This window comes from Cervus canadensis, chromosome 14 (genome assembly GCF_019320065.1).
Source record: "Cervus canadensis isolate Bull #8, Minnesota chromosome 14, ASM1932006v1, whole genome shotgun sequence".
Classification (NCBI taxonomy): domain Eukaryota; kingdom Metazoa; phylum Chordata; class Mammalia; order Artiodactyla; family Cervidae; genus Cervus; species Cervus canadensis.
Window position 1 is genome coordinate 10,518,861 of NC_057399.1, and position 14,956 is coordinate 10,533,816.

At 50.7% G+C, this 14,956-nt stretch overlaps 1 protein-coding gene and 1 pseudogene across 1 annotated transcript; both read right to left on the bottom strand.

Moving 5' to 3' along the window:
- Positions 1 to 2,310: 2,310 nt before the first annotated feature.
- LOC122452788 lies at positions 2,311 to 9,791 on the bottom strand (annotated as a pseudogene).
- Positions 9,792 to 10,960: 1,169 nt separating this feature from the next.
- On the bottom strand, positions 10,961 to 13,612 carry FOXE1 (forkhead box E1). Its single transcript, XM_043487325.1, has one exon. The coding sequence runs from the start codon at positions 13,476 to 13,478 to the stop codon at positions 12,357 to 12,359; it is 1,122 nt and encodes a 373-aa protein (XP_043343260.1). The 5' UTR covers positions 13,479 to 13,612; the 3' UTR covers positions 10,961 to 12,356.
- Positions 13,613 to 14,956: the final 1,344 nt, after the last annotated feature.

Consider the following 14,956-nt stretch of genomic DNA (forward strand, 5'->3'; position numbering starts at 1 on the left):
GTCATTGGGTCAGGGTAGAGCCCTCATGAATGACATTAGTGTCCTTTTTAAAGGACCCCAGAGAGCTCCCTAGTCCTCTTCCCACCATGTGAGAATCCAGGGGGAGGTCGGAAGCCTGCGCCCGGAAGAGGGCTCTCGCCGGAACTAGGCCCTGCTGACACACCCTCCCAGAACTGTGAGAAAGAACTTCTTTACTGTTTATAAGCCCCCAAGTCTGCTGTTTTGTTATAGCAGTCTGAACTCACTAAAAATATACTCTCTTTTTTCAAAATTGTTTTAACTATTCTAGTTCCATTGCCTGTACATACATTTTAGAGTGATCCTGTCTGTATCAGTAAAACCTCTTGCTGAAATTTTGATAGGAATTACTCTAAACTTGTATGTCTACTTTGGGAAAAATCAACTTCTTCATATGTTGAGTTTTCCAACCTTGCATATGGTCTGTTTGTTTAGACTGTCTTTGGTTTCTTTCATCAGCATTTTATACTTTTCAACATACAAGTTCTGTACATGTTAGATTTACCACCTGTTTTTTTGAGTCATTATAAATGGTATTATATTTTTAAGTTTGATATACACACTTTCACTGTTAATACATAGGAATATAACTTTTTTGGTATGTTTATCTTATAGCCTGTAGACTTTTCTGGACTAACTCATTAGTTCTAGGAGTTTTGTTGGTGTTGTTTTCTCCCGGTAGAGTCCCTTGGATTTTCATTGTAGACAGTCATGTCATCTGCCAATAGAGAAAGTTTTATTTCTTCTTTTCCATTCTATGTAACTCTTAATTTCTAGCCTTTTTTTTTTTTTTGGTACTGGTTAGAACTTCCAGTACTATGTTGAATAAGAGTGATGAGAATGGACATCTTGCCTTGAGCTTGATCTTTGGAAAAAATATTCAGTCTTAAGTATGTTAGCTATAGATTTTTGGTAGATATTCCTTGTCTAGTTGAGGAAGAACCCTTCTGTCCCTGTATTTTTGAGAGTTTTTATCTTGATAGGTATTAATTCTGTCAAATGCTTTTTATGCAGTGATTGATATGATTATGTGATTTTTTTCTTCTTTAGTCTATCAATATGGTGGACTGTAGTGATTAATTTTTGTCTATTGAACTAGCCTCACATCCTCTGAAGTCAACTGTGTTTGGTTATGCTATATAATTATTTTCGTATATCACTGAATTCTATTCACTAATATTTTATTGAAGACTTTTCTGTCTATATTTATGAGAAATACTGGTTAATGGTTGTTGTTCCATATGACCTTAATCTGATTTTGTCATCAGGTTAATACTAACTTTATAGAAAATAAATTGGATGTATATTTTCCTCTTTTATGTTTTGGAAGAAATTGTGTCATTGGTATTATTTCTTTAAAATTTTGGTAGAATTTTCTAGTGAAATCATCTGGGCCTGGACATTTCTTTTGGGGAGTTTTAAAAAATTATGAATTCAATTTCCTTTATACTTATAAGGCTATTCAAATTATCTATTTCATATTGAGTAAGTTGTGGTATTTTTGGTTTTTTGACGCTGGTCTATTTTATCTAAGTTGTCAAATTTACGTGTTTTTAGTTGTTTGTAGAATTCCCTTATTATACTTTGATATCTGTAGGGTGGTAGTGATAGCTTCCATTTCATTCCTGATATTGGTGATTGTATCTTTTTTCCTTAATCAGTTTTGTTAGAGGTTTGTCCATTTTATTCATCTTTTTAAAGAACTAGCTCTTTATTTCCTTGATTTCGTCTGTTGTTTTTCCATCTTCAGTTTCAATGATTTTGACTCTTTATTGCTCCCTCCCACCCTTCCCTGATTCCTTCCTTCTTTCCTTCCAGCCTAATAGACCTACAACAGTATGTTAGTTCTAGGTATATAAGTGATTCAAGATTTCTGTATGTTACAAAAAAAATGACCCTGATAAGTCTGGTTATCATCTGTCACCATACAGTTATAATATTACTGATTGGATTCTTTTCTTCTATTTTCTTGAGGGGGAAGCTTAGGTTATTGATTTGAGATTTTCTCTTTTTCACAATGTATGCCTTTAGTGCTATAAATTTCTCTCTTAGCATTTTATTTTTGCTATTTCCCACAACTTTTGGTATGCTGTATTTTCATTTTCATTCACTTCCATATTTAATTTCTCCCCCGACTCCTAGAGTTTCTCTTTTACCCATGGACTATTTAGAAACACATTGAGTAAAATGTTTTCCATTCACTGATAAACTAAGTCAATTTCTGGATCTTTCTTTGTCTTGTATGTTTCATTTGTTTTATTGGCAAGCAAAGCCCTATAAGGGGTGGCTTCACTACTCCTCAGACTCAGGTCCATCTCCATCTTGACTAATCTGGAAGTAATGAAGTTCATAAGTCTCCTTGTCAGATGCAACCCTTGAAGCCAGTCACCAAAACTGTTCTTTTTAAGGTATAGAGAACTGTTTCTCAGAAACAACCATGATTTTATTCTTGAAGCATTCAGTGCAAACACTGTTCCCAAGATTTCCAGGTTTTCCATTCATTTTAACCTTCTCACATAGAGATGGTTCAAAATTTCCAGAATCAAAAATCCCGTCTTCTCCTGGATGATTAAGATCCAAATTAAGCTTCCAGGTTGACTTCTTGGGCCTCCTTGTCTCTCTTCGGCACCAGCTTGAAGGCTGGCCGTGCAATCAGAGAGCAGCCCTGAGTCTTTTGACTCCTAGCTTAGTGCTCCTCTAACCCAGGAGCCTCATGATGCAAAGTGTTATCACTTAGACGTTCTGGTGCTCAACTGCCTGGCTTCAAACTGCCCCCCCTGTTCTAGTTCATGATCACTACCTTTCAGGGGGGTTTGTGGAGACAAAGCTCTAGATAGTGCCCGCCCCCCGCCGCCCCGCAATGTTAGCTGTTGAGACTGGTATCACAGCGGGAAGGCGTCGTCGTGCCCATTTTATTGTTGAGGAAGTTGAGGCCGAGACGTGTGCAGGTACCGGAGCCAGGATTCGAACCAGTGCATTTGTGACAAAGGTGGGCAACTGCTCAGAAAATAGGAAAGTACCAAACAGTGTTCAGATGTGACCCTTACTAACAGTGTGTCAGACTCTAGATTCATTTCGTGCATTTGTGTGTAGTGGGGGAGGGGGGCAGCCCAGGTTTCCTGAGGATAGATTCAGGAGGAAATCTTCAAACTGAGACCTGAAAGGGCTTATTACCTGGTGGCTCAGTGGTAAAGAATCCGCTTGCCAATGCAGGGGACACAGGTTCGATCCCTCCAGAATGATCCCACATGCCACGGAGCAAGTAAGCCCATGCGCCACAGCCATTGAGCCCGTGCTCTAGGGCCTGGGAACCACAGCCCCTGAGCCCGCACGCCCTAGAGCCCACACTCCGCAACAAGAGAAGCCACCGCGGTGAGAGGCCCACGCACTGCAGCTCGAGAGGAGCCCCTGCTCGCTGCAACTAGACAAAAGCCTCAACAGCAAGGAAGACCCAGCACAGCCAGAATAAATAAATAAATACAATTAAAAAAAAGGGAGAGAGACCTGAAAGCCACTTAGTGAGAAGTGAGGTGTCTGCCAGGGCATGTAACTCACCGGCCAACCAGCCTTGTAGTGGTGTTTCAGAAAAGTCATTTATGTTCATTAATAGTTTGGGGTTTGGGTGGAAAGCCTGTTTCAGTTCTGGGGTTTTGCTCTCCTATCAGGCCGGCTGCAGGCCCAGACCGGCCCCTGTTGGAAGGAAGCTGGCCCTCCTCCCCTCAAGGAGGAAAGGCCCTCCCGTCTGTGGTCGCTGCATTGTACTTGCCGGATTCCAGGCTGTCAGTCTCGTGGAGAGCTCCCGGGACGCTTAGCCTGCAGATTGTTTTGTTAGGTTTCTCCTACAATTAATTTGGAAACCACCCAGCTGCCCACAGCCTCTCCCAGGTGTTCTGTAAACCGCAGGCCTGCTCCTGCAGCCTCTGCCTTGGTGGGACCATCGCTGGCTGAAGCTGGGTGGGTCAGGGTGGGGTGACAGGAGGGTGAAAAGAGGCCCATGGTGGTAGAGCTCGTTTTAAGCCACGTCCCCCTCAGCTTTGGCACTAACCGTCCTGCTTTGTAGGATCTGGAGCAAGCAGATCCACACACTTTGCAAACTTTATCTTTAAGCCTCACACGCCCCGTGGAGGTAAGTCAGGGGCGTGTGGAGGATCCACCCTACTCAACGGGAAAGGATTTCCCCCAAGCTGCAGTCAAACCCACACGCAAGCCTCCCGGTTCCCATATCCAAGGAGCACAAATCCTCACATGCTTGATTCATTTTGCTGTGAACTTTGTTACACCTGGATTGAGTCCCTTGCAGACAAAGGTCTGTGACCTTGAGCTTGCCCTCTTTTCTTGGACCTTACTTTTCTCATCTGAAGAAATGCACCTGAAACCTGCTACTTCCCAGGGCAGTTGTGAAGATCTAAAGGAGAGCACATGTGGAAGTTCTTAGAACAGCATGAACAAAGCCACTCTTGGATAATGTGAGTTATGTTAGTCAGCTGCGCCATGGCTGAGCCACTTGAAGCTGGGGAAAAGCAATGGCGTGCTGAGCCCTGGACAAGGATCTAAGATGTTAGCTCCTTGTACAGCTGTGGAAAGTCACCTTTTTTATTTATGTGCTCAGTCATGTCTGACTCTGTGACCCCATGGACTATAGTCCACTAGTCTCCTCCGTCTGTGGAATTTTCCAGGCAAGAATACTTGAGTGGGTTGTCATTTCCTTCTCTGGAGGATCTTCCCTTCCCTTGCATTGCAGTTGAATTCTTTACCTGATGAGCCATTGGGAAAGCCCAACCTTGCTTTTTCCTTCTATAAATCAAGGGGTAAGATTAGATTACCTTTCAGCTGTATGTTTTTTGTTTTTGTTTTTTTAAATATAAGAATGGCAAAGGAAATCTCAATGGGAAAACCAAGAATCAATTTTTTTCCTGCCTCCAAAATGGTCACCTTCTTTAGTTAGGATGCATTTGGCTGCAAGTAACAGAGAGATTTAAATGGCAGGATGTTTGCTGTGACACACAGGTATAATGAATTGCTCCAGGGTTGGTTCTTTCAGTAGCTCAGTGATGTCATTAGGTACCCAGGTTATTCCCACCTTTTGGCTCTGCCATCCTCAGCAGGTTGGCTTGTTCTCTTAGGCTGGGACCCTCCCAAGCCCAACATCTCTGTCACACTTGCAGGAGTCACACTCTAACAACAGTAAGAGGAAGAAAATGGCTATTTCTTGCCCCCTGTTGCTTTAAAAACAAGGAAATAGTTCCCAGAAGTCCTGAGCAGACTTTTCTGTATATCTCACTGGCCTGAAAAGTATCCTGGGCCTGTTTCACAATAATCAGTGGCAGGAGTGATGGAATCATCACCATGTCTACCTTAGACAAGTCCAAATTGAGCCAGTGGGCACTCCAGTGGGTAAGACATGCCCTACAACACATGACCAATTGCAACCTGAACAAAATCAGGGTCTTGTGAGCAGAGAGGGGGCAGAATGAATGTAGACAGCTATCCGTACCTGGCACACCTTCTTCTTGAATAAGCCAGAAAGAGCTTGTTGTTTTACTTCCGTCCAGGGTTGCCCACTGTTCGGTTGTCCCCAGCATGCTGCGTCTCAGCTCTACCGTAAAGACCCCTTTGTCCAATCCCCTTGATGGGACACTGTTCTTTCTTTTGAGCACCAGTACAGAGAAAACGTGAGCACACCCCAATGTTGAGTCGTTGTATGAAGCTTGGATGAAATCTAGGATAAAAGGAAAGTGTTACATGGGAGGGGGAGATTTTGAAAATGCTCATATTAAGTATAATTTTCTCATAGTGTAAGAAACCCTTGGACTTCCCTGGTGATACAGTGGATTAGCGTCTGATGCCAGTGCAGGGGGACATGGGTTCGATCCCTGGTCCAGGAAGACTCCACATGCCTCAGAGCAGCTAAGCCTGTGTGTCACAACTACTGAAACCCATACACCTGTGGTCCGCATCAAGAGAAGCCACTGCAAGGAGAGCCCATCCACTGCAGCGAAGAGTAGCCCCTGCTTGCTGCACCTAGAGGAAGCCTGCTCGCAGTAACAAAGACCCTGCGTAACTAAAAATAAATAATTAAAAAAAAAAAAAGAAACCCTTCACAAGGCTGCTCATGAACACACAGGCTTCTGATCTCATTCCCTTGTCCTGAGGTCTGGACCTCCACAGCAGAATAACATGATCCATTCACGTTTGAGCTGAGTCACACACTGGCTGCTGTGGGCAATGAGTGAGGAGAGGAGTGGAGGGATCGGGGAGCTCTGTGTGTGAGGCTGATGCTGTGATCCAGGAGAGGGATGATGGAGGCTCCTGCTGGGTTTTGTGCTTGGAGGTGCAAGATGGGATTAGCTGGTTCCTGGAGAGGTAATGGTCAAAGCAAATTTGGGGTGACTGGAACACACAGGGGTGTTTAGGAACAGCAAGTGGGGTGTTGGCTGGAGCCTAGAGGTGTAGGAAGGGCAACTGTGGGAGATGAGGCCAGGAAGAGGGTTGGCATAAGGATTCTGCAGGGTCCCAAATGCCAGGTGAGGAGTCTGGGCTCTCTGCTACAGACAAAAGGGAGCCTGTGCCCACAGGACTGGAGCTCAGCTTCTGGAAGTGAGGCTGGCAGTGTGGGCAGAATGGGGGGTGGAGGTAACAGAATCTAGGGGCGGGCTTGGCTGGCGACAGGCTGAGAGCGGAGGAGAGTTGGGCTGTATGAGGCTGTGCTTCTCACACTTCATCTCTGGTTGCTGATTGCCTCCATGCATGAAAAATCATAGCTGGGCAGCCGCTCCAAGTTCTCAGATAGTGAGATAAGCCGGTGTTCTGACCAGGGCAGAGATCCACCCTGATTCTGGCTCCCAGTCCCTTCCTCACCCTGGGAGGGGCTGACAGGTGATCCCCAGGGCCTCTCTGACTACATGCCTCTGCAGCCGGTTAACCCTTCTGGGCTGAGCTGGAAATCCGAGCCTCAGCTCTCAGAAGAGGGCTTGTGGGGCTGGCAGAGGGGCATGGGGAGCTCTGCCCGGAGCAGTTGTCCTTTCCATCCCAGGAGCTACGCTAGCTTTGGCCCCTACCTGGAGAGAAGAGGGAGGGCCTCCCATCCTCCTTCTGCCCTACCTGTCTGCCCTTTTTCTTTAGTTCACTACTCAGTTTGGGCTGAAAAGCGCTAGCCACACTGCCTTCCCTCTGGGTAATTCTAAGCTGTGTATTTAACTGATCCCAGGCTCACTTTACCCATCCATACAATGGAGGCCCCCCACCCAGTTGCACTCCTTCCCCATCCCTCAACCCCCATCTTCACCACCATTTGGTTACTTCCATTTCCACATTGCCTTTTATGAGGATGATAATCAAATGTAGTCTCCCTTGAGGGAGGCATAGGTTTTAGTCAGGCTTGGACACTTAGAGCTCTGAGAGCTGGGTTAAGTCATGTGTCCTTTTAGCTCTGTAGAAGCTCTATACACACACATCGTATTCCTATTTACTCCCATTATTGAAAACTCATGTGAGCACTGAGATCAGAGTCCTGGTTCTTCCACTGAGCTGTTCTGTGATCCCGGGAAGAGAATCCAGTCTGGTACATGCCCCTTGTCTGAACCACTTTTCATCAGGGACCTTCCCTGCCCCCCGCTGCCAGCCCCCCCAGTTATCCTGTCATGCCGGCCCCAGCAGTCAGCACTTCTCAGGAACAGGATGAGCACAGAAACTAAATTCTCTAAAAAGCTGTGTGTATCTGGGGTGGGGATGGGGGGACTGTGGGGATGGGGGTGGGGGAAGACTCATTAGGGCACTCAGAATCTTGGGCTGTTCCAGGGACCCTTAAACTGCTTTACTGGAGGATCCTTCAGCTCTTCCTGCTGGCTCTTGGGTCCTGAGAAGTGAGCTTTATTTTTCTCCTAAACCCCAACTAGCCCAGACTTGGGGTTAGAGCTGCCCAGCTTAATCCGCATTTAGGCAAGTGACTGCCACTTGGAGGATAGAGCCCAGAGCCGAGGTCTCCGAGGTGGCTCAGCGGGGAGTCAGGAGCCTGGGTTCTTGGCCAGGCTCTGACACCCCAGCTTTCAAGATGGTTTCAGATACACTCATTTAAGTCACTGTCACAGTCACACCCATCAGACACGGAACATGAGATGAGATGCGTTCGAAAGGTTAGGATTCCAAGACTGTAAAGCATACCCAAGGCTGCAGGTGAAGGGCTCCACCCCAGCTGTCTCTCTCCGCAGCCATCTCTGGTTGGGGTTCTTGCTTCTGGAAGTTATTCTGGGGTCTCTGATCAACAATGTAACATTTTACTCCTCACCGCCCCTTCCACGCTGCCCACCCCACACTTCTCTAAAGCTTTGCCTCTTTACCTAGGGCAGAGAATCGCTTCAGGTCTTGTTGAAATGCAGTTTGTGCTTCAGTGGATCTGGGTAGAGCTTGGGAGTCTGCATTTCTGTCGAGCTTCCCGGGGGATGCCCATGCTGGTAGTCTATGGGCCACACTTAGAGCTCCAAGGCCTTTGTCTCCTGTGCAGGGACAGCAGCCTGCTCTCAGCCTTTCTACTGGCTCTTGGAGAACAGCACCCTGGGTTCAGATGACCAAAAAAAGAGGAGTTCAAGAATGTGAGCGTGAAAGGGGACCTGCCGCCAGCTTTGTGCAACATAGGCTGGTGCAAGCTCGCTCAAGATCTCGAAGCATTTCAGTGACAAAGTTGGGACTCAGGCCTCTAGCAAAAGGAAAGACAAAAACGAAAACTAGAAAAGATACTCACCGAGGTGTTTTCTGTGCTTTCTCTGGGTGAATTAATGTTACTTTGACTCTTTTTTGTTGTGTTTTTTTTTTTTTTACAATGAAAGTGTACCAATTTTGTAATAAAAACGTAATTTTAATGAAAAAATTCTCACGAAGTTCTTAGTAAATGAGATTATGTTTATGAGTGTTCTGGATAAACTGCAACTGTGTACAGCAGCTTCATGTCATGACTGTGGAATTCAGCCCAAACGCTCACGAGTTCATTTCAGCGAGGTTACCCTTACTCTTTCGGGCGCACGGGTCGTCCAGTTGAGGAAGGCGATGCCGTCACCATCCACAGCCGCCGACAGCAGCTTCCTACGCCCGCTTGGCCTCTGCTGTGGGAACGCTTCCCCTGGCGCTGCAGGAATCTTCCCCCTTAAACCCGGGAAGATTCCTTAATCCGTTTTCGTAGTAAACGACCTCGGGCCAAGACGCCTTTTGTTGCTGGTTTCTTAAACTTAATTGCAAGCAAAGTTAATTTGAAAGAAAATAAGTGTTACAGCTCTGGGGCGAATTCTAACGAGCCTTGGGAAATTAGAGAAGAACGCATCTAATTACCCACAGCCCGGGGGCGCCTGCACTCGACGCTGGGGGTGCAGGGCCCAGAGAGGGGCACACGATTGTTTTGGTTTCAAGATAGGAAGAAGAAAAAAGAGAAACGCACCTCCCGACTCTGAGCCCCTAGACGGGGAGGTCCTGTTTCGCGGTTTGGGGGTTTGGAGAGTCGGGCTGTCGCTAGACGCAGCAGTGGCTGCTCTCAAGGTCCTAGAATCGCGCGAGCGGCTCGGCCGCGTGGAGGGTCGGCTCGGCTCGGCTCGGCTCGGCCCGTCTGTGATTGAAGCGCCCGGCTGGCCCGCGAGCTTTGGCTGCCGCCGGCAGGCAGGAGGCCGAAAAGCGCCGACGTTCTCCAAAACCTCGAGGTCCCGCTGTCTTTCCGGGCGCTCGCTCTGCGCACCCAGCTCCCAGCTCGCAGCGCCCCCTCCCCTGTCACATACTCTGGCTTTTGGCCCCATCTCACCTGTCGTCCCAGTTTCCAGGGAGAGTTGGGAGTGAAGACGCGTGCACTTTGCCTCTCCATCTTTCTCGTTCGCCCGGGTTTTACCTCGACGCTCCAGGAGGCTTCGGGGTAAGGCGGCACTTTTTAATTTTAAAGCCCTTCTTCCCTCGTGTGCCAAGCGCTTTACAGTTTACATAGCGTATCTACCTCTCCTGATTCGTTTAACTTCAGGAGGACTTTAAGTGAGGGGTCACACATTCCCACTCACAAATGAGGACCCTAGAGAAGGGACTGGTTAATGACGCTGTCAAAGCATTGGACTTGCTAAATAAAACACAGAGAAAGGGTCAACCGCCACATTAACCGGGCGCATAGACTGCCCTTTTCCAGCCCTAATCCCCTAGCTGGGCTTTAGGCAGCCAAGGACAAGACCCTGGGGTGGAAGTCTTTCAATTTCTGACTACTGCCAGCTAGGCAAGGCATCCTGATTTCTGCCTGGGAGAGCCAGACTGTCTAGCTGCACACGGGAACCTCTGAATTTCAACCTGCAAGGATCCATAGGGAGATAAGGGAGGCCTCACACTCAGGCATTTCCAAGGTCACAGGGCTAGGTCTGAAATCTGGACCTACTGGTCGTAGGGTCAGCGCTGCAGCTGCTCCCTGCCTCCAGGTGGTCGTTCACTACCATCAGGGTCAGGAAGGACCAGTGTCTAGACTCACGCTAACACCGTAGCCATCAGCCACACACTGCTATTGAGCACCTGGCTTGTGGTTGGTCCAAACTTAGATGAGCTATAAGTGTAAAATACACTCCAGATTTTGAAGACTTAGTAGGAAAAACATAAACTACCTCAACAATTTTTACACTGATCATGCCTTGAAATGATAGTTTGGACAAATTGTGTTAAATACAGTATATTATCAATCTATTTCACTTGTTTTTAAAATAAATGGAGCTACCAGAAAAATCTTAGTTACACGGGCAGCTTGCATGATATTTCTGTTGGGCAGCACTTATTAGACAGATAGACTTCTGGACTGAATTACGTTCACATGTCTTTGTGAACAGGATAGAGCAATCCGCGAAATTAAAAATAAAAATTACCAATGGTTTTCAGTCTTCTTTCCCACACTCCCCAACTCTTCCCTAGTAAATTAATTACGCAGAAAGAGGCTGCCTTTCTCTTGCCAGAACTCACTCAAAGATTTTTATTAGAAACAGTTCATATGAACACTCAAGTTTATCTGAAACTGCACAATGAGCCTCTGAAATATTTAATGCTAGAAAGTTTTGCTCCAGAATTGAAAATTACAAGATTTCTCATGAGAAAGGTGGGGAAATGCTTGGATTTATTATTTTTCTGATCTTGGTCATCTTGTAGCTTAAAAGAAATAAATGGAAACAAAACAAAGTTAAATACCGGTTTCTTTCTAAAGCCTAACTGACTGCCCCTGTTAGTTTTTCTCTTTCTTTTTTGCATGAGGAAGCTACGGAGGTACGGCAAAGGGTGCCGGGGATGGAAGGGCCAGCCCACAAAATGAAAGCCGTCACCAAGAGACTCAAGAGAGTTTTGTCATCTCTTTGAATTTTAACTCACCCATTGGGCCCAGGGCTTAATGAAAAGAAAGAGTGGGCAATGGACAAATGTATTTCTACCTGCCTCATTGGAAAACCACATTTATGACCCAGCAGTAATAGCTGCCGAATGATCAGCACATCATGCTGAAAAGATTCAAGAAATTATGACATAATCGGGGCCTGGAGCTAATCCAGAGTTGCTTGCCATGAGCTCTGTTCCCATTCCCTGGAGTAAGGTTGGGCCTTGGGTGGCCCACTCATGCTGCCAAATGTGCAGGGCGGCAGCAACCCTGATGGGCCCTTAAAGATCATATGGGGCCGGTTGAATTCTGCAGCCCTCCTGTGTATCACATGGGAACACTGGGGGTGTGAGTGATGGAACTGGGTCACACCGTGGCAACCCAGCACAATCCAGATTCAGAGCCGGGTTTGCAGTTCTTAGAGGCTGGAAAAAGCAGGCCTCGGTCAAGCTAAACAGAGATCTTTCCCATTAAAAAAAAAAAAGTTACTTCTTTTGCAAATTAGTCTTCCTCACCTTTTGTAGGAAGACGCTATAGGAGTCTTTTATTGTAATAAGGTAGTCAAAGGCACAAGAGGTCGAACTGTGTAAATAGAGTTTCTAAAAGTACCGGGAAGAGTGAAATCATGTGATTTTCCACCATCCCTCTAGACTCTGGAGTAGACGCTACCTTCTGCCCCTTTTAGAGCCGAGGGCCCTCCCCGGTAGAATGTCAAAGGCAAGACCTTTGGAGTTGCGCCTCTATGAGGGTCTGTTGTCCCAGTCCGTGGGCCTCGGACGCTTCTCCCCACCTCCCGTTTTCAAAGCCGCCCGGCAGGCGCCCGGGGTACGCGGTGCCCCGAGTCTGCGCCTGTCACGCCGGCTCGGTCCCTGCCACGTGGCTCTCAATCCGGCCGTCTGTCCAGTCCTGTCCTCAGGTTTCGTGGATACTTAGTTCGTAAGGACAGTCGAGGTATCTATGACTTTTCGTCTGTTTGCTCCGCTCACATGGCGGACACGAACCGATCCACCGCGCCCGGATAGGCAGCCGCGTGGCGAGCGTGGTAGGCGCCTCCACTGCCCGCTCCGAGCTGCCCACCAGGATTGTAGCAGGGCCCCAGCGCTCCGAACTGGCCGGGCGATGTGCGCCCATAGAAGTCCACCGCAGTCTCGACGCCGCCGCCGCTGCCACCCGCGGGGGGCGAAGCGGGCCCGGCCAACCGGCCAGCCGCTGCGAAGAGGGCCCCGCCGGCCCCTTGCGAGTACGTGCCGTCGGGGCCAGCGTAGGCGGCCGCATAGGCGGAAGTGTTGGCGGGTCGGGCACCGGCGCAGCCGGCCGGCTGGTAAGCGGTGCTAGCCGCAGAGCCGCCGGCCGGGGCAAAGGAGCAGGAACCGGCGGGCCCCGAGGGTGCGGGGCCCAGTTCCGGGCTGAGCGGCCGCTCAGGCACCAGGCCGAAGACGCGGCACGGGCCTGGCGAGGCGGCCGGGTAGTAGACCGGGGGCGGCGCGGCCAGCGACGGTGCGGCGTAGCCGGCGTAGACCGCGCCGGGGTAAGGAGGGCGCGCAGCGGGCACGCCGCCCGGGAAGATGGCGGCGGCGGCGGCGGCGGCCGCGGCTGCGGCGGCGGCGGCCGCGTCGTGCATGTAAGCCGGGTACGTGGACAGGTCAGAGCGCTTGAAGCGCTTGCGGCGGCGCAGGAAGCTGCCGCTCTCGAACATGTCCTCGGCGTTGGGGTCGAGCGCCCAGTAGTTGCCCTTGCCCGGGCGGCCGGCCTCGCGCGGGATCTTGAGGAAGCAGTCGTTGAGCGTGAGGTTGTGGCGGATGCTGTTCTGCCACTTTTTGGGGTTGTCGCGGTAGAAGGGGAAACGCTCGGTGATGAACTTGTAGATGCCGCCCAGAGTGAGGCGGCGCTCCGGCGCGTGCGCTATGGCCATGGCAATGAGCGCGATGTAGCTGTAGGGCGGCTTGCCCCGCTGCAGGGGGCGCTTCCGCCGCCGCCCACCGGCGCCGCGACCCGCGGCCTCCGCAGGTACCCCGCCGGCCCCCGCCTCACCGCGCTCCTCCTTCACGGCCGCCAGCGCCTCCGGCTGCGGCGGCGGCGGCGGCGGCCCGCTCTCGGCCGTCATGGCGCAGCCGTCCCGCGTCCCCGAGGCGTCCCCGCTGCCTTCGAGAATCGGGCGGCGGCTTTGGGAGCTGCGGGGCCCGGGACACCGGGTCCCGGGGGCCGACGCTGGGCCCCTCTGCAGAGAGCTGAGAGGGTCCTCGCAGCTGGCACCGGGAGCACAGCTTCCCTGGAGGGGGCTCGCGGCAGGCTTGGCGCCCGCGGTTTCCGGACTGGCGGTCTGCGGACCGAGGCTCAAGTGTCCCGCCCACCGACGGCGCTGCTCGTGTTCTGGGCCTCGAAGCCAGGCGCCGGCAGCGACGCTGGTACTGGAACTAGACTTCTGTCTAGGGCTGAAGGGTCCTTTGCGCGCTGGTGCCAGGCGGTCAACGGGTCTGGAATTGGTCCTGGGGCTGAGGCGCAGGCATCAGTTCTGGGCTTCCCGCTGATTCTGAGGATAACCGTCGAGGTCGCCAGTGCAGAGGAGGTTGCGGGCCCCAAAGCCTGAAACGGTAGCAGTTAGTGCAGGCGTTGGGGCACCGTGTTGGGGGCGGCCTACGCCGCGTCCCTGAGGCCGCGGCCGCTGAAAGCGCGGAGGGCAAGGAGGCGAGGCGACGGTGGCGAGGTCGCGGCGCGGGCCTGGCGCGGTGGCCAGCCACTGTTCCTCTCCGTAGGGTTGGCCTCCAGCAGCCAATACTTCTGGCGAGGCGCTCCCCTGCACACACCCGGACCGGCTCCTCCCTCCGCGGGTTTCTCCTCCTTAAAGGCGCCGGGAAGCTCGGGGCGGTGCCGGTTCCCCGCCCGCCCCCCACCCCCCTGACTACCCGCCCCCTGGGCCCCGGCGCACCTCCCCAGGTAGGAGCAGCTGTGGCGGCGCGGTGGGAACCACACGATCGGAGCGCGGAGGGCGCTTGGAGATCCCCCCGGCCTGTCCTCTCTGCGCACCGACGGGGAGAATGAGGCCGAGAGAGGCAGGAGCTGTCGGCGCTCAAACTCAGCGCTTCCGGACTTTATCAGCCTGTACAGAAGGCTGGGACCCGCAGATGAAAGGAAGGGCTCGCTTCACTTTTTTGGCTGAAGAGGGTGAGAATTGACTGAGGGGGCGCTTGGTTCTTGTGAGTGGGGTGGGGGGCGGGAAGGGAGAAGACACCCCAGGTTATTGGCTCGCAAGGTCTCTGGGATGATTCTCAAACCCTAAGTCCAGGCTGCCCTGGCCATTCTCCATCCAGTCCCTCGTCTTTCAGACATAATTCCTAGGTCTTATAGAGGATGTAACTTGCTACAGTTACACCGCGACTTCGCGCGGATTCCGCAAACCTCACACCTGCCTGCGTCTGTTAGTGCGTTTCCTCGCCATGTGCCAGAGGCAGCCACTTCCCCTCTTTGGGTGCCAGGCTCCCCGACTGTACCGAGGTTTCGTACCTCGTGTCCTTCCATTGCTGATATTTAGGGAAACACCGCACTACCCCCACCTCCAATCATTTATCTTTGGGTGGCTCGGGA

Bases quoted from the DNA above. Each gene is read 5' to 3' on its own strand.
- FOXE1 (XM_043487325.1), bottom strand. From the start codon at position 13,478: ATGACGGCCGAGAGCGGGCCGCCGCCGCCGCCGCCGCAGCCGGAGGCG.